Genomic DNA, 25,984 nt, shown 5'->3' on the forward strand with positions numbered 1-25,984 from the left:
AGAACTTCATTATGTACGCACGCAAAAGGATGGCGCCACAAAAGTTACGGAAATGTAACATGTGTAACTCAGCTAAAAAGTGTGATTAGACATCAATGCAAATTTTGGAATGTATTATGAATTTTTTGGACTATTTTATGGACACCTTAACCAAATTACTCCACGATTCTCTCGATTTTTTTTTCAATTCTTTAAAATTGTGAAGAATAACCTTTACATAGGATAAAAATTTGACGAGAAAATAAATTTTAAGAATTGAAAAATTCAGGTTTCAATCCACATTTACCTATATTTACAAAAGAAAGTCGAAAATTGTGATAGTTGCACCATTTATAATTCGAGAACGGCTGCACCGATTTTAATGATATTTGGTTCTTTGGATTCATCTCAGCTACGTAGAGCTGAATAAGTATTAAAACTTAGTAAAAGTTCACAAAAAAATAATCTTTTCCTTTGGGGTATTTTTTTATGAGTTGGTAACACTGCAAAATTTATGAAGTCGGTCAAAACTAGAAGATTGTTTTTGTTTTTACCAATTTATTGACTGAGCTCCTTAACAATATTGAATGTATTTTAATTTTTAAAACGTATTAAAAATATTAAAATTGCATTGAAAACATTTCATTCGAGCTAAGCCCAGCTCAATTTACGAGTCACTATACCATGTTTGTGAACAAATCTTCAAGCAATTGTTGACTATTGGTGGCCGTGTTCCTGTCGACGAACCGAGCCCATTGATTTCATGTCCCGGGAATTTTTGCGATTTCGTTTCATCAAAAGATGAGCTCATCAACAAAGTGTTCCCGAACATGACTTCACGCCACAAAATTCACAAATGCTTGCGTTAGCGAGCAATTTTGGCGGCTAAAAACGAAGATGTGGATTACCTCCTTCTACTTCGTAATCCAGTATCAAATCGTTGGCACTTCGTTGTCACTCAAATTCAATGACTGTGTAACAAACGAAGACGAAGTCTCCAACTATCCATCTGAATTTTTAAACTTCTTGGTTGTGCCGGCCTACCACCGCACAATTTACAGCTGACGGTGTGGTAATGATGCTTCGAAATATAGACTGACCAAAATATGCAATGGAACGCGTTTGGTGGTTAAAACAATTGTTAATCACTACGATTCACGCGACTATACTCACCTAAAAATTCAAGTAAGTTCTCTTTTCGAGGATTTCCATGATCCCAACCGATTTGTCCTTTTATTTTTAGTGAATCCAATTTCCAATGTGTGTTACATTCGCGAAAACTATTTAAAAAACATAAGGTGAGCGTTTATGGTCTGAATCTAGAAAACCCATGTTTTTCTCATGGCCAAATATGTGAGGGATGTTCAGGAGTTCGTAAACCATCCGTTTCAGTTGTTTGTGCGCCTAAAAAAACAAAAATGTTGTGTATCATAAGGTACTTGACTAAAGAAAATAAACCCGAATGTGTAGGGTAGACCGGGGCACGTTCACGCATTGTACTTATTCGAACCGAGTTATAACTTGCGCGCCACGAGTCATGACATATTTCAGTGAATCCAATTTCCAATACGTGTTGCATTCGCGATGACGATTAAAAAAATGAAAAGGTGAGCGTATATGGTCTGAATTAATGCTGCTCTCTAGGGCCAATTTTCACGAGATTTTGAGCGTCGGTCAAGTATCGGTGTAGCATGATGTAAACTTGCCCCAAGAATGGGCTTAACTATATTGACTGCTTTTTAAGAACACAATGTCTTAAACTTCCTAAGTGAAAACATAAAAATTAGAAAGCTAATGGATAAAATCCGCGTTTACATGCCTTGGTCTTCGTCCCCGGTGTAGTTCGAATAAGATTGTAATACTTATTTTTGTATTTTTATTGTTTTTTATTATTTTATTACTCTAAGTTATAAATTATTAAAATCAGTACAGCCGATCTTGAGTAATAAATGGTGTAACTAAACTGTTCAGTGATTATTAGGCGGTGCGAAGTTCGCCGCGTCAGCGAGTTCAATATAATTTCCCCACATTTTTGCGGAATACAGAATCCGCAGGCCTCAGCCACACCCTCTGCTGTGTCCTTATGCGACCCATTAGGTTGCTAAATACGGTAAATATAGTTAGCACTTTTTCATTCTAATTCCTTTGTAAGTCACCTCATCAATGGTGGAAATTTTTTTAAATTGATGATAGTGGCAAGGTGACTCGGGTGATAGTCATAGAATCTTTCTAATTGTATAACTAACATCTAAAAATTTATGAAATTATATCTGCGGAATTCTCAATATAGCCTGTCCATTATTGTCTACACTCACATCTCAAACGACTTCAACCTATTCTCAACATTTTAAAGTAATTCATACTTTCATTCCATCATATCAAACGTATCCCTATTGGGTGAACATAATTTTTGATTGCACAAATGGCACTTGTAAAGCTAGATAGATTTCTTCACGATAAAATTTACACTTTATGCGAAATGTCTAAGAAAATTTACTTCAACTGCTCCAGAATTGAATTCAATCCCCAAACGAGTGATCACATGCAGTAATACGGAATTGCCGTATAGTTATGAAAATAGGACGGAAATTCGTGGCAAATGCAATACAATGTTAACCAATATGCTAATAGATTTTCACACAAAAATCCTTGAGCTGAGATGAAAGCTTCGTAAAACCTCATATAAGATTTGAGTTATCTCTTTGTTGGAAAATTAATGGAAAATATTCAAAAAGGAAAACTCTTTAAACGTTCTTGAAACATATGTGATTCGCTTACACAGTTGGCAACCTATATTGCAGTTCTACTTTGCGTGTATTTAAATGAGAAAATCTTAAGATCATACAAAATCAGGGTACTCGCCAAAAATATTGAGATGAGAAGAAAATGATAAAAGGAGATAAACATTTATCAATTAAATGAATGAAGTCAAACATTAACTAATTAAGTGATAAGGTCATTTTCAAGCAGAAAAAATAAGGAAATATATGTTTTTTTTTACAAAGTATAAAGAAATTTCACTCAGAAAAGATCATTGGCCTTTACCCGAACTTAAGCGAGCAGATTAAGACAATAAAATTCCGGTGGATAAAGTTTCCCAACTCCCAGAGACAAACCACGGACCTTGTAGTCGTTTTTTCCTCGCGTTGCCGTCTTCGCAACCACGGTAATATTGCCATGGATATTGAAGGACATGGAGGGCAGTAGTATCGGTCGGCGAAGTGGTCTGGAAAACCCGAAGACTGCAGTCCAATTGTATTGACGGTCAAAGACCAATTTTTCCTAGATTTCGAATCCCTGCCTGAATGCCTTGAGGACGGGCGTAGCACTCCGCCCTTCGGATGGCACGCTAAGCCGTGGTCCTCTTGGCACTTTTTTTTTAGGAGTAAGCTAATGTAGACGCCAGGTTTCTCTCCTGTCGAGCGACTGAGGATACACATATTGAACTTTATAAATTATGTAAAAATACTGTTTGAGACAACAACTTAGAAAAATATAAAAGATCAACTGTGAGATTGTGGAAGGTTACACGGGATTTCCACCGGGTCAGGTTCTCCAACTCCATCTCGGCCGACGTTTCGATGAGTGAGTTGCCCATCGTCTTCAGGGCATGTCGAGTCTTGAAAATCGTCCTCCTTATATATGGATACCGCCGTCATCCATATGTAAGGATTTTCAAGACTCGACATGCCCTGAAGACGATGGGCAACTCGCCCATCGAAACGTCGGCCGAGATGGAGTTGGAGAACTTGACCCGGTGGAAATCCCTTGTAACCTTCCACATTTCTATACGCCGGGAAATCCTACGATCATTCATCAACTGTGAAAAATTCTGTTTTCATTTAAACCATGTTCAACACCGTATTATTTTCTTATGATAGCCCTGTATAGCCCTACTCTCCCCATTGGAAATAATTTATGCATAGGAATGTGAAATTTCGATTTCAAAAGGGAAATTATGAAAACAATTTTTTTCTATACTTCACATATTTCACTCAGCAATACAGCAATTGAAACTTTTTTCATCTTAAGTAGGAGGAGAGAATTTAGAAGGGAATACTTTGACATTTTCATGAAAATAGAATTTTTCTTACTTCTCAGTGGGGCCCTTGTATGTTTCGTGGGTATCAGCGCAGAACTAGTCAAATAAGACATCCATATCTAGTAAAAGCCCCAATCGAAAAGGCTGAAAGCCAAGAAAAGAATTTTTAGGCAAAAACGCGATAAAACAAAATGCCTCATGAAGGAAGGAATTCTCGGAAACTTTTTCGGGCGCTGAGGTGGAGTTCCCGATCATTAGCCAAGGAACACGACCTCTCCATATCTCATTTCCTTCAATCGACTTCTCTTATCTTCAAGGAAAGGTTCGACAGGGTTAGGGGCTTATGAAATGGACATTTGCAGTGACCACGAACGAAACGCAGAGACAGACATAACAACAAAGAGTGACAACGACACCGTTTGACTGATTTTTCAGCTGTGGGAACCAACGCCACTCATTACACCATTCTTTGCAAGTAGTAATTACTATTGTCACTATCACTATTGTCCCTCTCTTTTAGAATGGGAATTTCACACTTGTATAATGCCTTCTTGGACATCATTTACGAATTTTATGCTGACGACTTTTCATGATCTTTTTGTGCGCATTTTTTCATTTTTTATGAATATTTTCCGAAAAAAAAATTTCACTGATTTCACTGAGACCCTTAACTGGATGGATAATACATTTTTGACGGCGGTTATTGCTGATGAGAACTAAAATGGATAACAACCATGAAAACCCCACGTCACCCCACGTCAAATACTTGCTCATGAAATTATCGCGTGGCTATTTATAGAATCCTTACCCTAACTTCATTTTCTCTCTTGAATTGACTAAAGACCAGCTAGCCATTTTAAGCTGAAATTCCCTCTTTTCCACTCCACTATAGTCTTCTCAAGCATCGTTCATATCTTTGTAAAGCTGATTATCATCGCATAAATCCAAAGCAATGTTTTAAATGCTTCTGATTTTTTTGCATCTATTTCGCAAATCCTTCAAATGCTATAGCCACATTTCCTGAAAAACTCTTTCAATTAGAAAACCAATGCACTCATTATGCCTCACTTGTGTCGTGAATGATACAATGTCATAATTGTCTTAGAAGGATGCGTAAATTGCTTTAAAAGACCAAGGTCAGGGACATCTTCACAACACCAATGTAACTGATATATTTCCAGGAATAAATCTCTTTTATGTTTTGCTCTGGTAATCGAGCAACATAGTATATGGGACGGATATATCTGTGATAGTAAAAATGATATTGACCAAAGTTTGAGGCACCGAGGCAAGGAGGGTGTAACGTGCTATACGAGATATTTTACCTAAATTAGCTCTACAAGAGGAAATTTCACTGTAGCCAAATAAACGACTACAAGATTCACATTTATTGCCGCCGATCTCAGTTCCTCCTAAATATCTCGGCTAGTTGAATTTCCATTACTCGATTGGCGATTCATTTCAAGTGAATATTAATGTGAGCAGTGCCTAATTTGCTAGTGAATTAAATAGAAAGTAATCACTGCCCTCATTGCTAAAAGTATCTGCACAATTCGATGCACAGATTTACAATTTTTACGAATTTTGATCTTCAGATATCATATCTGCCTGATGATGATTCTGTACATTGAAATGCGCAGTTAATTTTTGCAATTACCAAAGTCTGGAGAAAGAAATAGTTTAATTTAACTCGTTCACTATTTTGTTCCTCCACATTTCGTCCAATACAGTTAAACTATTTTTTCATTGTGAGTTCCCATTTTTGTTCACGATAGCATGATGAAACTTCAATTGAATAACTTTTGGAGAAATATTTCAATCTAGAAACCGTTTCAATACCAAATACATAAACCATTACTAAGGTTCTCTTTTGACAAGAGCAATTCCATGTGAGCATTAAAAAAAAAACCATTGATCCCCTCCCCCGGCGGAGTGATTCATTGTTTGCATGGAAGAGATAGTGGTGGGTTAGAAGGAGATTGGGGAGATACTCGGTTTATGGCGGGACGGCGAAATGAAGGGGATTTTTCGATATGACAGATAAAAAATACACAAACAACGTTCGATTTTTCCTCTCTTTTTTCCTTCCGCAGCTGGAGAAGAAAATCGACCTGAACGAGCGTGTCCACGGGCTGGAGGAGACGCTGAAACAAAGGGACCAAGAACTCAGGAAACTTCTGGACGAGATAGCGGCCGTGCGGCAGAGGTGAGTTGGGCACCACTTAGAGCCCTTTCCAATCGCTCCACTCCAAATTCCCCACTACGCCAGCCACCGCCCTTTGATGTCACGCTAAATAACCCCTTGAAAAGTTTCTGATTTTCCCCGACGCTCATTATCCCACCGAATTCGTTTTCTGAAGGCAAAAATCTAGCATGGCGTCAGATCGAGAAAGGGGTGATTTGGCGTGACAAGTGTGCTGATTCGAGAATTCATGTTTTCTGTATTCCCTGCGACTAATGTCGTCACGGCGAACGGTAATAGGATTCGTTGTCCTTTTCCTAAGATAAATACTACATGACTGCCGAAGAAAGTAAGTAACTACACTAGTTTGGACAGGATCAATGATTATTAAGTGACCATTTAGGCTGATTACTCATTATGCTAATACAGAGGATGTTAGTATTAGATGTCATCTCGATTTTTGCATTGTGATTCAGACTCCAAATAGCATGTAATTAATATTATGGAAGTCCATACAATCATGAGAAAAAAATTGTTTCTAGTAATTGCTTTCAAAGACTGGAATGCTATTTATATCACGGAGGGTATAGTCGAAGAAAAATACATATGTGCAGCGCCAGGGAGTTGAATAAGCAAATTTTATCTCATGAACAGTTCCACTACCTCCTCGTAAAATGCGTTTACAATTAAAAAAAAAATGTGCCCCGATATACTGTGCAGTTCAGAATAAGGTCGTTCATTTTCAATTTTCCATGGGCATTGAGAACAGGTATTTCAAATTGTGAATTCAACTTGTTTCATTTTGGCTGAAACATTCGGTTTAAGCGAGTCGCCTTCAAATAGTTCTAATAATAGACTATAACCCTCAAAAGAAGTAAGAACATATTTGTCAAAAATTTCAGCTTTTCATAATCTAAAATATATACATATCACAGGCTATAAATACACTCAATTATTAATATTTAATTAGAGAGAACTGCATTCTGGCTTTGACATGACGTAGCATATTGTGAACGACCAAAAAAATTAGGACGCAGGCCTTTTTGCAGTTCCACTGAAGCACGCCTGTCGCACGCTAAGCAGCGCTCCGCTTACGTGCCTGAGCATAACACGGAAGTCATAAATAACGTTGCCAACGTGTAGTGTATCTTTTACTTGAATAAAACTTCGGTGTTTATTTCATCACATGGTTGGTTCTAATGGATAAAAAAGTTAAAATATGCAAAATATCATGGGAGCAGTGACGGAGAATACGATAAGGAATGAAAAACTCCACTTTTATGCGACTCAGAATAATGAAGCTGACCCCTTCGCTTTCTCGGACATTAAATCCAAATAATTACCAAGAACAAAATAATAACTATGTTTTAGAATGAAGTATTTTAAACAACAAAGTCTATAGTTGGAATATCGGTCCATGTGAATGAATAATTTAAAATTGCAAACACCAATCTTATTAGGCAAAAATGAACTAAATTTACCCACACATTTACTGTTATGCTGCTTTTTTTTACTGTGAACAAGGATAATTGTAGCGTCTTTTTTCAAAAAATGACGCTTATCAACAATGTTGCGACGGTTTCTCCATCTTTATGGGTGTGCATAATCCTGAGACGAAAGCTCATCAGTAGAACTACATGGGCCCAGTAACTACGCTGCTTCTGGAAGCGACGCAACGCTGCGTTGTGAAAATATAGAAATACTTCAGCAAACGAAAATCTATCGCTTTATATTTCCAGCGGTAGCCTTTATTATTCAAAATGAAATATTTCATAGGAATGGGAGACAATCATTTGAAAGCCAGAACATAGGTGGCAATAATTATGCCATCTGATTTACAAGCTATTTATATAAAAATATTATGAGACTAAATAATGCATTTTCATGGGAGAATGCAGACTTACTATTGCGAATCCAAATAGCATAAATTTTCTGTTTCACTCGCATATTTTAAATATAGAGGGATCAGTCCTTGCTCAGTATGAATGGAGCTCGATCTAGAACGCAATACTTGGTACCATTCGATTTCATAACGCATATCAACCGTATGTGTTACATTACAACTTATTTTGATAGAAAGTTAAGTGAATACAAATTCAATGACAACTAATTTAAAGAGACTGCAGAGATGATTGGCCAATTAAAGGTACAGAATGACATGAGCTGTTTCTGCTGGTGAAGTTAAATATTCTGGTAGCCGAAACTACTAAAACAAGAAAACTTAGGATCCCATAAAATCTAAAGCACACATTGCTACTCCCAAGAGGCTGATTTCAAACCTTCTCTCTATTGCATGTACCTAACAATCTTTAAAACTACCCTCGCTTCAGTTGGTGTTGTAGCGCTTTCAGTTGTTTGAACAATAAGATTGGTGTAGTTTTGTCAAGTTATGTTTTTAATTTTAGGGTTTTCGTGACTTCACGAACGCGTCGTTCCTTTTCCCTGAACGATATTTTACCTTAATTTCTGCGCATTTCCGCAGGTCAATAAGAACGGCGATGTATACTTAATGAGAAATGGAACTACGTCGCAGACATCCAAAACCTCGGAAAGAACTTACGAGCTTTTTAAAGCAGACGTAAAGGAAATAAACTTTTCTAGGGGAATAATTATTAATTTTAGCCGCCCTGGTAAATGTCCAAATCCTCCTGCAACACGGTTGCAATGATTGGCAAGAAATGCAAAAGCGCCATTACAACGGAGAGATGACCTATTACGCAGTACTGAAAATTTTGGCTTTGAAATGCATGTTTTTAAGCCAAAAAGGGCAAAAAAAATTGACTGGAAAAATTCGCTTGCAAGGTCACTTGTTTGCTGAAGATAACACCGAACATACCGGTGGTCGATTCAATTTTTTTGGGGAGGAAAGTGAGCGATACGCAAAGGACGCTTCGAGTTCCTTCTGGAAGTTGCCCTGACCACCGCTGACCCCATGCCTTTCCACCAACCCGCCAGATAGCGTCGCCTCACCTCCTCGACTTCCGCGTGTGAGTCCCGTGCGTGTTTGCGTGATGTGGCGGCCGTGCGATAAGGCCGTGCACGAGGAAAACGCGCCGACTGGCTGCTAACTGATGGTTACCCCGCGAGGAGGTATTGAGGGGACTCGCGGATAGGGACATTATTAAAGGGGAGAAACCCGATCATGTGCGCAACTTGGAAAGGCAAGCGCCAGAAAAGGGGCGAGGAATGGTACGAAAGGGATGACGACAGAGCGGGGAAACATCTTGGAGAGAAGATTTTAAAAAACAGTTTAAGAGAAGGCATCATTTCTGCGCGACAGCTCGGAGTTTTCGTAGCGCTTTACTCGTTCAAAACTGACGCTATCATCTTGGTATTATCTGGTAGTGTTGAGGAGTATCCATACATGTCTAAATATACCGGTTGGAGAAACGTTTGTAACGAAATTGTAAACCTGGATAGCTGATGCTAGAAAGAACCAAAATTGCTGATGATATTTAAGTCGAAAACGCACCATTTTCTAACTATAGACACCTAGAGGCAAACTCTCCATTTGGCCGCGAGTTTGCCCTGTTGCCTGATATCCTGGACAACTCTTGACTACGAATGCTTTGCATGCCGGAGATAGCGATGTCTCCAAGGCATCCGGCAACAGGGTAAACTCTCAGCCAATCGGAGCGTCTGGCTCATAGTTTCTGTAGTTCAAAAATGGTACGTTTTCTAAGCAAGCATAATCAGTAATTTTGGTTCCCACTAGCAACAGCTATCCGGGTATAAAATTTTGCTGAACAACTTTTCTCCACCCTGCATAATGGGGTTTCTGAAAAACATCTTGTTTTTGGATTAAATTTATTCTGTACCGGAAAGTAGTCTGCATATACTAGGGCCTCTTTTGAAGAGTTTTGACAGCAGTGAGTGTTATGGGAAAACAACAGAAAGTTCTAGTGCTTCATTTCAGAGGAAAATGAGATGAGGACCAAATAGATATAATCACTATAAATTCAACATGTTCAACATCCTGAGGTTACTTCAGTACACCTACAAGGCTAAGGTACAAATTTGCCGCTAAACAATATTACTAAAATATTTATAGGTAACTCATTTCATTAAAACTATTATTCCAAAATTATTATTACAAAACTATTTAGACACAATTTTATCGATTATGATGAATGAAGCGTACGAATCGCTATCCAGTTAAGGTTATTATGTTTAAATTAAGTCATTTGAGAACTATCCGCTACTTTGCACAGTATTGGTCAAATATGAAATTTGTTGCTAGAAGTACAACCCCATTTTCCTCGAGTACTCCTTGGTATTTTAATATATTGCAGGAATTCGATGTCATTAAGTTAAGTTATTAGAATGCACAGGTTAAAAACTCTAGTTCTCTAACTTAGAAAAGGAGAAATGGCCAATTTAGTGATGTTTTACCCATCAACTACACATGAGGAAAGATATTTCCGTTTGAGAGACCACATCGAGGACGTCGTACCACTTGTAAGTTACGCCGAGCTTGAAGAACATTGAACATTAAAATTAATAAATTTCTGGCTCGTACTATTCTACCTACTAGTTAATTCTATACGGCAATGGTCTTCTTGGAATGATTACTTTTTTTCGAAGAGACAAAATTAATGGCTCACCAAGGAGATCAGCATCCCGTACACTCCCTCGTACCACAGAACAGGTGGTCACCACTTGGATTCGTTGTAAGTATATCAGAAGATTAAAATGATATAAGACTGAAAGCATATGTTCTCAAGGAATAAATTACCAAATTGCGTATTATTTTTATTAAATATTTTCCGTTAGTTACAATTGGGCTTATTTTGATGATATTGCGGAAAATATTTAGCTTATTTTAAACATTATTGATTATTTAGAAATATGTGCTACAGAAACCGTTAGGAAATTAACTTTACAAGTTTTCATTATACTTATGCAAGATTAATGCAAAATATTATCCCTCTTAAGCCTGAAGTCATATTTTATTCCCTTTTTCCAACCGGTATCCTTTCGAAGGAGGCAGAAGAGGCAGCCGCGAAGTTAGGACATTTGAATTTATCTAAACGGCTATTCCCGATTCCGAAAACCGACCATGGAATACATTATAACTAACTACAGGTAGTCATAACACAAGCTTTCATAGTACCTAAAAACTATTAATACCCTGTAAATGGAAAGGTAGGTATTTGCTTGCCCAAAGATGTTCCTGCTGCCCTTTTTCTTATTTCACACACAAATATTTTAAATACCGATCACCACTTATTGAAATTATTAATTGGAATTGGCTGGCTGGTTTTTACTATTTTATTTCACCGTAGCTTAAAATCCTAGAAAGCGCGGTTCTATTTATTTTTGAGACTGCACAGCTATATTCCGTTATTTTGATTTTTTTGTAAAAGTTCATTCCTGAAATTCATTTGAAATGCACGTGGTTATAATAGACATTAATTGTATTTTTAAGCTTAGTAACATTTTCTTTGATTGACCTTATTTCATTGCGCTGATTATAAGAGAGGTTGGGTTGAAAATGAAAGCGAGGAAGAACTTCTAATAGTCAATTCCCGGTGAACTTCATATACCTCACATGTCAGTGGAATATATCACTTAAAACCTATATTATCGTATTTAAATGTATGTCCGTCTATGAAAGCAACAAAAATGCAAAAATAGGGTGCATTATAGAGATCTTACTAGCTTTTACGTTGGCCATTCAGCCTAAATAATGATTAGAAATAATGGGGACATAATTATCATTTTAATGAAAATAATGCTATTGAATATGTTTTGAATACATCCTTAAGCCTGGCTACTACGGTTAATATTGATTGTTTAAATTAAAAGAAAATGGATAAACTTGGATTAAAATATACAATAGAGTAGTTTCCTTCATCAAAGAAAACGGAAGTCATTGATTACGATTCGTTACCCACTATTAGTGTATTCATAATATATAAATTATTTGGTTTTATAAATATCGGTTTAGACGAATGGCAATGGTCAATTTTATCCTCATTTGAAAAAGGCCTGATTGGCGCCCATGCGATGCCTTTCCACGTGACGTCACAGGGACCTAGTTTCTATACAGGTAGATAGGAGTTTTACATCGTCTGAGATTACCAATGCATGCATGAGGCACAGAGCTCAGGGAAACATCTCATTATAATCACACATTAAAAATACCCAAGTTCGGAAAGTTTCCTTCGTTTGACGGGGGAATAATAATCCTTATTTAAGCCAAGCGCTATCAGCTAGCAGGGTACTCTGCTACCTGCTAGCATCCTGCGTCGTATCAGCGCTCAAAGCCTCGCCCCAAGGTCACCTCACTTGCGGCAGCGGGAACCAGAACGACGTCACACGGAGTTTTCCCATCATTCATACTTAGCCGTCGCGTTTTCGCGCGTTTGAAAATTTTCATTTTTCATTTAATCGCGAAAAATAGATAACGTCATTTAAAAATCTAAAAGCGTGACGTACTCCAGGAGTAATTATCTTTCGATTTAGGCAAAAAAAAAATAATGGGATACCACCCTATAAATATACAAGAAAACGGAACGAAACGGTGTAAAAATTTAATAAGAAATTAACTACGGCATCCGTTTAAAGCACCACGGTTAGTTTTGAACTCAATGTTTCCAGGTAAATAATTGAAAAGAGCAAAACGATAAGAGTCTGCACGGAATGTATTGTTAATCCTATGGGACATAAAAATTGAAAATAAATGGGGTTAAAATCACCCCATAAACTGTTCATTGCAAAAATTCATTTAATTGAGATTGCTTCACGTTTGCATTCTGCACATGCCTTTTAAGCAGGGATGGCGATTGAAACGAAATAAAAATTATTCGTTTCGACCCGGAGGGAAACGAAAATACAAGGCCTAGGTTTAGTTTCGTTCCCGCACGAAATTAAAAATCACCAAGGAGATTAGTTTAGATCTGAGACGAAACTTTACTCCTGGGAACGAAACTAAATTAATCGAAACTTAATAATAATAACAACAACTTTATTTGCAATATACAGCAAAAAGAAAATATGATACAATGTCTTGCATGAAAATCATTACATGATCCTAACTTTTGTTTTTTACAATTAAATCATAAATACACAAGTGGAAAAATAATCCGAACAATAATACAATCTTGTATACATATTCATATAGCAAGTGAATAATTACATTTTAAGTCCTCCTGAGCCACTGGCTCGTCAGGAGGTGCTTATGTAAACAAACATATAGTGGGCTAATTAAACTCATCATGACAATTGATCATTAAACTTATAACTAGAAAAATAACTAGGAAATTATTTTACACTAATTATACATATTTACAAAATTTGTAAGTAGAAAATAATGATTTTACATTAGTTTTTTGTATTATTTTTCAAGTAACATTTTCTTACAATTTCGTTTTAATTGGGAATAGGTTGTTATATTTTGTATTTTGTGGTTTACATAATTGATCAGTGTTGGTACTTTTACTTTTAACATTCTCATTCCATAGTTGGTGTAGGATTTAGGAATTTCATACAGCTCTTTACCTCTCAGAATCATTTCAAATTTGTTTACTTTCTTAATTTTATATTTATTACTAAAGTAATTTGCTGTAATTAGTATGTACTCATAAAGTTGATTTAAGGGTAGAACACCTATGTCTTTATACACCAGTTTAATATCAGGTACCTCTGTATAGTTTTCTAAATTATGTTTACATCTGTAGATTGTTTTGACTATTCTATTTTGGGAATTAATAAGAGGGATTTTATGAACATTTGCAGTATTACCCCAGACTGTCAGACCATATCTTATTAGTGATTCTACCAGAGCATAATAAATATTTAATAGAATATTAGAATTAACATATGGTTTGATATGGTACATTTGGTAAGATATTTTTTTAAACTTATTATTTACTTTATATATATGTTCACCAAATTTAAAATTGCAATCAATAATTAATCCTAAGTACTTGTATTTTTCAACCTGGGTCATTTTGCAACATCTACACTTTGTCACTAAGTAATTGTTATGCATGCAATCATGATCATGTATTTTTAAATTGATGGATTTATATCTACCCATTTTGCTTACTATATGCATAACTTTTGATTTTTTATTATTAATTAATAAATCGTGGTCATGAGACCATTGAGAGATTGAGTTTAAATCGTTTTGCATTTTTTGTTGTGCTATGTCAAAATCTTTGTGCGTACAGATTAATGCTACATCATCAGCATATAAAATTACCCTGCTATGCTTAATGCGTGAGGAAATACCATTTATGTAAATTGTAAAGAGAATAGGGCCTAATATAGAGCCTTGGGGGACACCATGATTCAGATTTTTCTTATAACTTGTAATATCACCCAACTTAACAATGATCTGTCTCCCTGTGAGATAACTTTTGAACCATTCGTGGATATTTCCTCTGATACCAATATTATAAAGAATGTGAAGTAAAATTTTTATATTAACAGTATCAAAGGCCTTGCTGTAGTCAATAAAAGTTAATAGTATTTCATTTTTCCTATCCAGGTTGAAATTTACAATTTCTGAAAAAAGTTCTAATGCATCCTTGGTCCCTTTTCCCTCTTGAAAACCAAATTGTAGCTTGTTAATTATTTCATTTTTATTTAAAAATGAGATCAGGTAGTTAGCAACATACTGTTCAACAATTTTACTCAAAGAGGGAAGAATAGAGATTGGTCTATAGTTGTTCAAGTCAATAAATGAACCCTCTTTATGAATTGGTCTTACTATAGCTGTTTTTAAAGCCTCAGGTAAAAATCCTTCTTTAATACTTAGATTTATAAATTTAGCAATTAATGGAAACAACAAATCATTATTTTTTAGGTCAAACATTCTGATATTATCTAAGCCAGGGGCTTTCACTTTCATTTTTGACATAATTTTTTCTACAGAGTCATAAGAACATTCTGGTATTACAATAGAGTTCATGTTTGTGTCACTGTAATTGGTATTGAATTTTTTATTGCATACAGTTAAGTTTCGATCTCAGAAGTTTATTGGAGGGGGATAAAAGCAATTGTTTCGACCCATTTCATGACAGAATATAGAGAGGTTCAAAAATTGAGCCAAAAAATCGAATGGCCAGGTTGCATTCACTGTTCTTCTGATTGTGGTAAAAAATAATGGCAAAAGTGGAATCTAATGGCGGTAGGCTGAACCTCTACTTACTTTATTCAACCGATACTCGGTGTTTAGGTCGAAATTAAACTGTTCGAAGGTGTAGCACGTGGTCTCCCCGGTGCGAAACATTACATGCGTTTCTTTTCGTCCAAGAGTTTTAGTTTAGTTTCGACCCGAAGAAGTTTTGACTTTGATTTCGTTTCGACCCTGAGTTATCTCCCCGAGTTTAAATCCATTTCATTTCGTTTCTACATTTCGCTCCCAGGAACGAAACTATTGAAATTTTACTGGTTTTTACTTTATAATATAATATAATATATAATTTATTCCATTTACAATCAAATATTACATTTTAGAACATACTTAAATATTTTGGAATATATAGGTACCCCTTTGAGTAGTTTTGGGGCTACCATCTTAAACGTTTTACATAGGTCTGGTGCTAGCACACATGAGAAGTAAAATTTCTTTGTATTCAGTTATTTGTTCTATTGCCGATTGCATTCATTATTACAAAACGTATTTCAAATATTTGGACAAGGATAACTATTTTTCTTATTTTTCTTATATAAACGCATAATTACATACATAGAATATACAATATACCTTTTATTGTAAACTTTTTAACCCACCTTTCTTAGTAGAAACTCTACTTCCTCACACATCATAAGCCATTTTTTAACTGCGGATTTAAATCCCCATCTTTTTTCCGAGTTTGCTACATTACTCGGCAACATGCTAAACAATTTAGGCCCTAAGTAATTGTATGACTGTCGATAAATTTCGGTCGTCGGCCTAGGTATATGGAAGTTTCTCCAAACTCTAATGTCATAGTTTTGTGGTCGGGCCTTTTCACCACTACGGTTATAGAATATTCTAAGGACTTTATAAATGAATAAATGCCTTAGTGGGAGGACATCTAATTTTTTGAATAGAGGAAATGAGTGGCTTTTCCTATACGATCGTGTTATAACCCTGATAACCCTTTTTTGCGCCACTATCAATGGTTTAATGTTGATAAAATATGCTCCACCCCAGCAGGCTATTCCGTATTGCAATCTTGAATTAACGAGAGCATAATATACCATTTTTAACACTGATTCAGGGCATATGTATCTGAGGAAGTAGAATTTTCTTACAATAGTAATCATTTCTGATTTTAATTTATTTATGTGAGACTTCCATTTACAATTTTGGTCAAAATATATACCTAAATATTTTATGTGACTAACCTGTTCGATCAAAATACATTTATCACAGGAAGTAACATTATCTTTTATACAATTTGCACATTGATAGTATAGTTTACTTTTGTTTGAGGTAGATTTACTCATGCTAAACATAATATATTTCGTTTTTTCACTTAACAACATATAATTAGCCGAAAACCACATATTGAGTGTTAATAGATCACTTTGTATGTGTTCATATAGATCATCAACACTATTAACAGAGTAACTTAGTGCAGTGTCATCTGCGAATGACGTTAATTGACCTTTAAACCTGCCAGCACATAAATTGTTTACATATATTAAAAACAGTATGGGTCCCAACACAGAACCCTGTGGGACACCACAGGTGAGTCGAATCTTTTCACTGTAGCAATTTTTGAGACGCACACATTGATCTCGATCACAAAGATAACTTTGAAACCAATCATATGCGGTTCCACGTATACCCGCTTCCCATAATCGATTCATTAGTATGTTATGATTAATGGAGTCGAAGGCTTTGGTAATGTCTACAAATAAGCCAGCAACTTTACAGTTCTTATTCAGTCCGTCGTTCAGCTCTGAACAGAATTTTAATAATGCATCCTCTGTACTCTTACCACTCATAAATCCAAATTGGTTTTTATTGAAAAAACTATGCTGATTTAGAAATTTAAGAAGTCTGACTTTAACAACTTTTTCTATTATTTTAGCAAATACAGATAATAGGGATATTGGTCTGTAATTATTTACGTTCATTTTATCACCTTTTTTAAAAATTGGTATCACTATTGCAGTTTTTAATTGTTTAGGAAATATTCCAGTATACATACTTAGATTAGCAATATGGGCAAGGACCTCCGAAATATTTGCATTTACTTCTTTTATAACTTGTGTGGAAATATTATCAACACCTTTAGATTTTTTAGACTTTAATTCCTTAATAATGCTGCTAATTTCTTTCGCATCAGTAGGAACAAAAAACAGTGAGTCAATTGAATTGGAGGTTGGGAATATTTCTTTGTATTTATTCGTATTACTTTCAAAATAATTGTTCTGAGTCAATTCTTGAATTACTTTACCATAATGTGAACTAAATTCGTTTACAATGTCCTGGCACTTAGTGACAACGATACCATTACTAGTTCTAATTTTTACACAATTCTCATTTCCTTGCTTTCCTCCCGTGAGTGAATCTAAAATGCGCCATTGAGCAGCGGTATTATTGACATTACTATCAAATAGGTCCCTGTAATACTTTTCTTTGCGCTTTTTAATATCATATTCTAATCTTTGCGTGTACGATACGTAGTACCTATTTAGCTTTTCATTTTCAGGGTGTTTCCTCATTTTTTTATACAGAAAATTTCGCCTAGAAATTCTCCCGCACAAAGCGTAAGTCATCCATGGCCTCTTCATTCCTCCCGATCTGTTACTGTCTGACACGTATTCAGCTTTTTCAATGCAGCATTTCAATTTATTTATAAATATTTCATAGGCTTCATTGACATTTTGTTGTGAATAAACATCATTCCAGTCACATCTTAGCAAACTATTATTTAGATGGTTAAAGTTTATCCGGCAATGGCTTCGATAAACTCGTTCGTATATATTAATGGGTACATTAATATTTAAAGAACATGATACAGCATGATGGTCTGTTAAACCCCAATCGTCCGCTCTTCCCTCATACTTATAGTTATCTCTACTTCTGCAAAAAATGTGATCTATACATGTACTGCCCGTTTTGCTAATTCTAGTTGGTACTCGAATAAGCTGGTCCAGTCCATGACTAGCCATAAGGGTTTGATATTCAAAGGAAATATCGTTGGGTTGTAATATACATAAATTAATATCACCAATTACAATTAAATTCCTCTCACGAGAGATGGTTAATACATTCTCCAATTCACTCAAAAAATGTTCAACAGGATTAAAATTAAGTCTATATACACCAATAATGCTTATCCAAGAAGAATCATTTATCCCTACTGATATTTTAACCATATCAGCAGTTTTCAATTCACCCAGATCAATAGAAGAACACTCATAAGTATCTGCTACATATGCAATAACTCCTCCAGCCCTATAGTTATTATTACACACATCAAAACTCCGATAGCCAGTTATTTGATACATAGATACTTCAGTGTCATTGACCCAAATTTCTGTCAAAACAATTACAGCGGGTTTTATATCGAGATTAATTAGTTGAAATACAAATTTATCAAAATTAGCTCTTAGACTTCTTATATTTTGATGCAAGACAAGGAACCTGCCACCATTAAATCCACTATCATTAACAGTACTCTGCATTTTGTTAGTAAAGATAGGTTGAAGACATACATAACTCACTCACAGAATGCTTACAGTTTCTCCAGGTCATCAGAGGATTTCAGAGTGATTACTTGATCATTCTCCTTCTTCCTCATGAGTATTGTCCCATGCCTTAGCCATAAATATTTGTATCCCTTTTCTTTCTTCGCAAGACGCGCAGCAGCGAAGAGTCTCCTCCGACCTGGACTCAGGCCCGTATCATAAAAGTCCCCTCGAAGCCGGCCTCCACCTCATTGTCGTCAGGATGAAGAGATGCGATATCATAAAACCGACCTCAACCTCAAAAACGTCGAATTTTGAGGCCAGCCTCGGCTCAAACTTTGAGGTTAGATTGTTGTCGGCTCAAAGCGTTTGAGGTGACTTCCGCCATTGCGAGAAGATGATGATTATTCATCCATGATTATTAAACTCTTCCGTTATTTTCTGCCAACATCTTGCCTTAGCTTAAAACGGACTCCGCATCCGAGCGCTTACACTTAATTACGTCCTTGTACTTGACCACCAAATTGCACAAAATTTCCTGCTCCTGCCTGGCCGACTTACAAGGGGAATACACGACCTTCGGGTGGCCGATTGAGCTTAAATTTTCTGATTCGGTAGATCACGGCTATCAATTAAATATGCCGAAGCAAGACGACGCACTTCTCAAAACTTTTTGAGAAAAAAGCAATTAAAAATGGTTAAAAAACGGGTCTACGGTATATATGCGGTATTTCCTTACATTTTCTTCAAGGCAGCGGTGGCCCAGTGGTAACGGTGGTTGACTGAGGATGTAAGCACGGGGAGTTCGATCCTCTCTCACGGTACATTTTTTATTTTACTAAATTCTTCGTTTGCAAGTTTTGGGATACTACTCGAACAAACGGAGAACGCGTTATTTCCTCCGCCGCATCGACTGCCCTGTATTTTTGACGGTATACACGCGTAATTCCCGCTTACGAATAATTTTCTCAACTAAACTCCCAATGAAAGCAAAATCCGTCGATTGGGTGGATCTCCCTCCCAATTAATAATTTAAATGTCATTATTCTGACCCCACCCCTACAGAAGACAATTTACACTCGCAATACCCTAATGTACCTATAGAGAACAAATAAAGACAAAATCGCCCTTGGAAAGGCTATTATATAGCCCTTGCTTCATTTCCTACCCCTTTCAGCACTTATTATTATTTAAAAAATGAATTACAAATATTTTCATTGAGCTAACGAAGATAAGAAAACAATCTTTAAAAATGCAAACAATAAAATCCTTGAAAAATAAAATAAAAAATGTACCATGAGTGAGGTTCGAACTCGCCACCCTTTTACATCCACAGTCAACCACCGTTACCACTGAGCCACCGCTGCCTTATAAATGATAAGGAAATACCGGATATGTACCGTAAACCCGTTTTTTACGATTTTTAATTGCTTTTTTCTTGAAAAGTTTTGAGAAGTGCATCGCCTTGCTTCGGCATATTTAGTTGATAGCCGTGATCTACCGAATCAGAAAATTTGAGCTCAATCAGGCACCCGAAGGTCGTGTATTCCTTGTTAGCCATTTCTGTTTCTATTGTTGATATTGGCGGGTATATCCCCGGCTGCATTCGGTATATCGCTACTGCGCATGTCTGCGCAAATACGATTCGAAAAAATGAACATGGAACAATGCTGGAAGACTGTCAACTCTAAAACCAGAAACATCGTCCTCAACAGTGCGTCATTTCCGCTGGCTCAAACCCCTCCTCCTATGAGCCGAGCTGGAGGAGACTTTTATGATATGACGCGGTCCAGGGATCTCCTCGTCGAGCTAGGCCGGCTTCAAACGAGGCCATCCTCAACTTCAACTTCGAGGGGACTTTTATGATACGGGCCTCAGGCTCTCGTTTATGTACACCGGAGTATCGGTCGCCAAGCCCAGGTGCCGTGTGGAGAAGGTCCTTTTCACTCGCCTCTTTTGAAGAATTTCTTCTTTTGTATACCTACGGACGAATTTGACTATAATACCTCTCGTTCCGCCTTCGTGTCCCTTCTTTCCCAATCGGTGGCATGTGTTCACCATATCGTCGGTTATTTTAACACCAAGGGCGTCCCCCACACTTTTCACGATTTCTAAGGTATTTTCATTTGGTTGCTGGGGAATGCCGTGTATTTCAAGGTCATTAACGCGAGAATATTGCTCTTGGTCGTCTAACCTCTTTTCTAATTCACTCACTCGAGATTTTAAGCCAACATTTTCTTGCCTAAGCAAGTCTATTGTCGCTAAATATTCAGCAATCTGTGCTGAGTTTTCTTGAAGCACTTTAGTATTTTCATCTAATCTATTGTGCACAAACTCAATAGCCTTGTTCAAGTCCAATTCCATGCGTTTCCTGTCCTCTTTAGCTTCTTCTAGAAGGTTTATAATATGAGAGATACTAGCAGTGTCCGTATCCGCCAGTGGAACTACTGACATGCTCTTACGTTTTTCCGCAGCACAGGTAGGACAACGCCAACTTTGCTTTTCAGCGCCAATATACTCGATATCCTCTTTGGACAAGTGAACACAAGTAGCGTGACACTGAGTTTGACATTCACTGCAGGTAATCCTCAGCTGGCGCTTAAGAACATTCACATTACATACACTGCAATTAGCCATTTTAAACTGCGGTTTCCACTTAATATTAGTAACTCGAGCTTCTAAATTGAGTAGGAAGTTATCCTCGTAATTGAATGCACTTATACTCTGGACGCAACTGAACACATCACTGAGGCACCTGCCTGTCTCGAGCGAAGCACCAGCCCACGTCTGTCTCGCGTGGAAGCTCAACCATGACTTTCGTTCAGTTTTAATTGTTATCCCTGATTTTAAGACGCTGGTGGCGTGGTTATTGTGGAAATTGATCGCTATTATTGCCGATTCTGAGGAAGAAAAAGTTGTCTTAAGCTCAAGGAGGAGGTTCACTCATTTTCATATTCGCCGAGGTAGTTGCAGTGAGCCAGTTGGGACAGCTGTTAATGACGCATCCCACTTGCTATATCGACCTCGGTGGAATTAATTTAAAACGGCAAAAGAAAAGTTCCGCATGGAAATTGATTCTATTATCATGGGAAACAAACAGACAAGATAGATGGAGTGGAAACTACTTTCTAAATTAATTCTCGGCAAAATCCTTAATTAGTGGGCCTATTTATGACACAGGGAATATATTCTGATAATTTGGTGGTTGTATCCTTAGTAGTTTGGATTGTGCGTTGTTGGGTGAGTCAATCAGTCAGGACACGTTGCTTTTTTGTAAGAGAAGATATGCTGAAATGAAAACACACAACCTTAGTAACTTTTCACTGGAAAATTATTTATTGTTACGACGCGCTTCGACGCTGAGGCGTCATTCTCAAGCACACTTATATTGATTCCAGTGAAAAGTTACCAGGGTTGTGTATTTTCGTTTCAACATGGATTTTCACAAAGTAAAAGCCGAATCGATTGAATTCAGAAGATATGCAATTCATTTTGCACTCAAACATCATCTTGTACTGAATTCAATGGAATATATGCCTTCAACACCACCATCACACCTGAATAGCCCTGAAAAAGATCGAATCTTGCAACGCGACATGAGATTTATTCCCTCCAATATGCAGGGAACCCCCATTTTAAGAGCTTTTGTAGCGATAGCAGTATCAAAAGTATATCCACTCACACTCTAAAAGGCAGTAAAATTAGAATAAATGAATATTCAGACACATGCGCTAGGTGAGCCCGTTCACTGCAAGAGGACTTCGGCCGGAGCGATTCTCGATGCTAGAAGCACAACTTGATTCAAACTTCGCCATCACCCAAACTCGCAACAGTTTTTAATCAAGTCTCTACTATGGCCGCGCGAAAGAGCATGCCTCGGATCGAAAATGAATTTTTAAAGAAGACGTGACATGTAAACGAAGCCGAAATGCATGTTAGCCGGGAAAAGCACTTTTCAAAAGCATGCAGAAGCATCAAGGAGGCACTTCGATACCTCCACTGAAAAAACGCTCAACAATCGCCGCCCACCGAATCAAATCCGCTCATCTAGTACACCAACAATATGAATGCACTCAGTTGGCAGCAGCCGGAGCATAACCCCTCTCCTCCAATTCTCAATCTTCAGAGGTGAGCGTTTATGCTTCGGACACTACCAGCTGAGCGGATTCGTATTGCTGGGCTACTAAATTCAGAGTGGATTGGATTCAGTGGGTGATTGTTGAGCGTTTGTGCAGTGGAGGTATCGGCTTGTACCTTAGTTCTTACTATTTTTAATTTTTTCTCCAGTCACCGAAATCAAACTGAATTGTTTCACTGAGGCTTTTAGGCACCTGTATAGGGATTTGGTATACAGTAGTAAGGACATCAGGAAGAGAATTGCGCTAGCTAAGGAGCTTATGAGAGGATCATTATGTAAGCGTTTAGAGAGAAGGTTAGTGAAGAGCCTGATCTGGAGTGTGGCGCATACGAAGTGCTGAATATGGTGGGTGAGGTGAGGCAGTTTATAATGAGATAAGGAGGAGGCAGAAGGTATGGATGGAGATGTACTTAGCGGGGGGGGGGGGGGGTAATGGTTAAAAACATTGTTAGAGGGTGGGACGTGGAGTAAACGAGGTGGGGGAAGGAAGAGAATAGGATTTTTAGATAGATTGAAAGAAAGTAGGCCTAACAGTGAATTGAAGAAGACAATGCTTAATGGAAAGGGAGGCTACCAGAATTCTTCTTTAAAACTCTATGAAAACCTTCTTTAATCGGTAGAATACTTTAATAGCAATAGTGAAATGGAATATTAGAAAGAAATGGAGGAGCCAGCATCTTTTCCGTGAATTTTGAGAGACAAAGAAAACTTTTCAGAAGCAATATGCCAGAAGAACACAGTTGCGTCAGTAAAATCGTTACGGTATTTTACCATAAAATGATCATGAATCATACGACGTACTTTTACCCCCTGAATTACGGACATTAAATAATACAACTGTCCTCCATTTAATACTTTTCGTATGGTTTACGTTAGGAACCTTCGAAAAGTCAATTAAATTTTATAATGAGCTAAACTAAATATCTGAGAGACAGTAACGGCACAGTTATCAATTGTTAATTCGCCGCAGAAGGCCATTTTTGACTTGCCATTTTTACGAGCGAATTTGTACGTCCAATCGTGCCCTCAGTACATCAAACTGGCTCCCCAGAAAAATTCATCCCATTCTCACTATTAAATACCCTGCACCATAATAGTACTTTCATAAACTTACAGCTTCCAAGAGATGACAATATCGGAGGAACGCAAAAAATTGGATACTTCAGTCACATGCTCTCTAATAAAAGGGTGTTTTAGATCGAAACTTGAAGCTTGTACGTGGTGGTAGGGCTCCATATTATCAATAACAGACACTTTGTGACTTCCACAATATATTTTTAGAAACTCCATTTTTTACCTTTTTCGGCTGTCACACCATAACCGAGTACAGAAAATACCTTTTTATATTTTATGTAAAATATTTTCTTTGTTTATCATGGTGTAACAGCCGAAACCGGTCAAAAAATAGAATTAAAAAAATACATTTTGGAGGTAACAAAGTGTCTGTTATTGATAATAGGGTGTTTTAGAGTTATGTAACTGGTGTAGTGTCTCATTGCTGCATTTTAATTAGCATTACTGCAAAAAATATCTTCTGTGATCACCTGCCAGAAAGATCCTATTCGTTTTCAAGGAAGGGGAAAGCTTACCCTGGACCGTCAACGGAACTACGGAGTTATAGCTTTCAGGGCCACAGCGCAGAACACTACGCAATCCAGGATATTTTATTCCCATAGTAACAAAATTAAGTATATAGTAACCTGCGGAGAGGCGCCAAATGCCTAAAGACCGTGGTCAGACTCCCGATCTAGGGGAAATTTTCCCATGGCAATTATTATGGATTTTTCCATCGTTAACGCTGCTGAATTACAAATATGCCGCATTCATATTCAAATAAATTTACCCATGAAGGAAAATGCATGAGCACTGTAATACATTCTTTGCCGTTTCTGCTATCGAATCCTATCCAATATGAGGAGGGGGTATAACAAAACGTATGTAAAAACACGTAAGTGGGGAATAGGCTGAGGAGGCTTTATCTAACCATTGCGCTTGATTGCTTATAAAATAGCATTATCCTATATATTACTAGCGTTATATTTACTGCAAAAGCTGTATTTCCTCTTCCTTTATGGGAGATTCGCGAGTTTCCTACAACCATGCTTTTAAGCCTCGAGGAGCACCTTTCAAGATTATGCTGAAGTACATTATATCTTACTATTTTTAATTTTTCTGCTGTTGCAGAAATCAAATGTTAGCGTCTGACTCAAGATTGCAGCAGCCAAAATAAGGAACTAGAAGCTATGTTTGAAAAAAATTATATTGATTTAAACAAATCAAACGACGATCTAATTTTTAACCAGCCTAAGCCTTTGTTCATTTAATTTGATTGAATAATTAATACAACCCAATTGATTAGGAATTTTAACTCTTAACTCTCTGCAATAAAGCTACTTAGTTAATTATATTTTACATTCAACTGATTTCAAAGGTTGTATCATCTTTTGCTTTACTATCAAAACAGGCCGTACGGTAAATAGGAATTCTGGAAATCACAAAAACATTTTGTTATAATGGTATTGCTAACTAAATTCATATAATTGCCAACTAAGATGGGGTTTGAAAATAAAATGAGACCCGAATTTTTCCATTATTCCATTTCTAACCTATTTTCTCGCTGTTCGCAAAAAAATTAAACGGTTCCTTTCAGCTTTGAACATTTTATTCGATGACATCACGAACTCATGCTGAGCGGGTCATCGTTTCTCATCTACTCCTCGGCCTTATGCATTGAATTTGCATGGTTCATAGTTGTTACACTCGTTTGAGCTATGCCTTCTCCCAGTGAAAGGTTCTCTCTGAACGAGTAAATGAACCAGATCTCTGGAGACATCATAAATTCATGATAAGTGGGCGGTAAAATGTTTCGTTTTCTTACGAGAAAATGGATGAAAGGAAATATTTTTTTTACCGTAAATTTTCTTTCCCTTCCATCTTTTACTTATTATTAATTAACTAATTCAGACACGCACTCATGCGTGCCGTTTGTCGCCATCTGAAC

General features: G+C 36.9%; 1 protein-coding gene across 6 annotated transcripts in view; it reads left to right on the forward strand.

The window, feature by feature from the left end:
- The window catches only part of LOC124155560 (protein FAM184A-like), a 369,522-nt gene that overhangs the window by 35,358 nt on the left and 308,180 nt on the right, over nt 1-25,984 (forward strand). For all 6 annotated transcript variants that reach the window (XM_046529496.1, XM_046529497.1, XM_046529493.1 and 3 more), the window contains exon 3: nt 6,115-6,227. In XM_046529496.1, the coding sequence (XP_046385452.1) occupies nt 6,115-6,227 (113 nt within the window). The remainder of the gene's footprint in view (nt 1-6,114; nt 6,228-25,984) is intronic.

Source organism: Ischnura elegans, chromosome 3 (genome assembly GCF_921293095.1).
Source record: "Ischnura elegans chromosome 3, ioIscEleg1.1, whole genome shotgun sequence".
Taxonomy (NCBI): domain Eukaryota; kingdom Metazoa; phylum Arthropoda; class Insecta; order Odonata; family Coenagrionidae; genus Ischnura; species Ischnura elegans.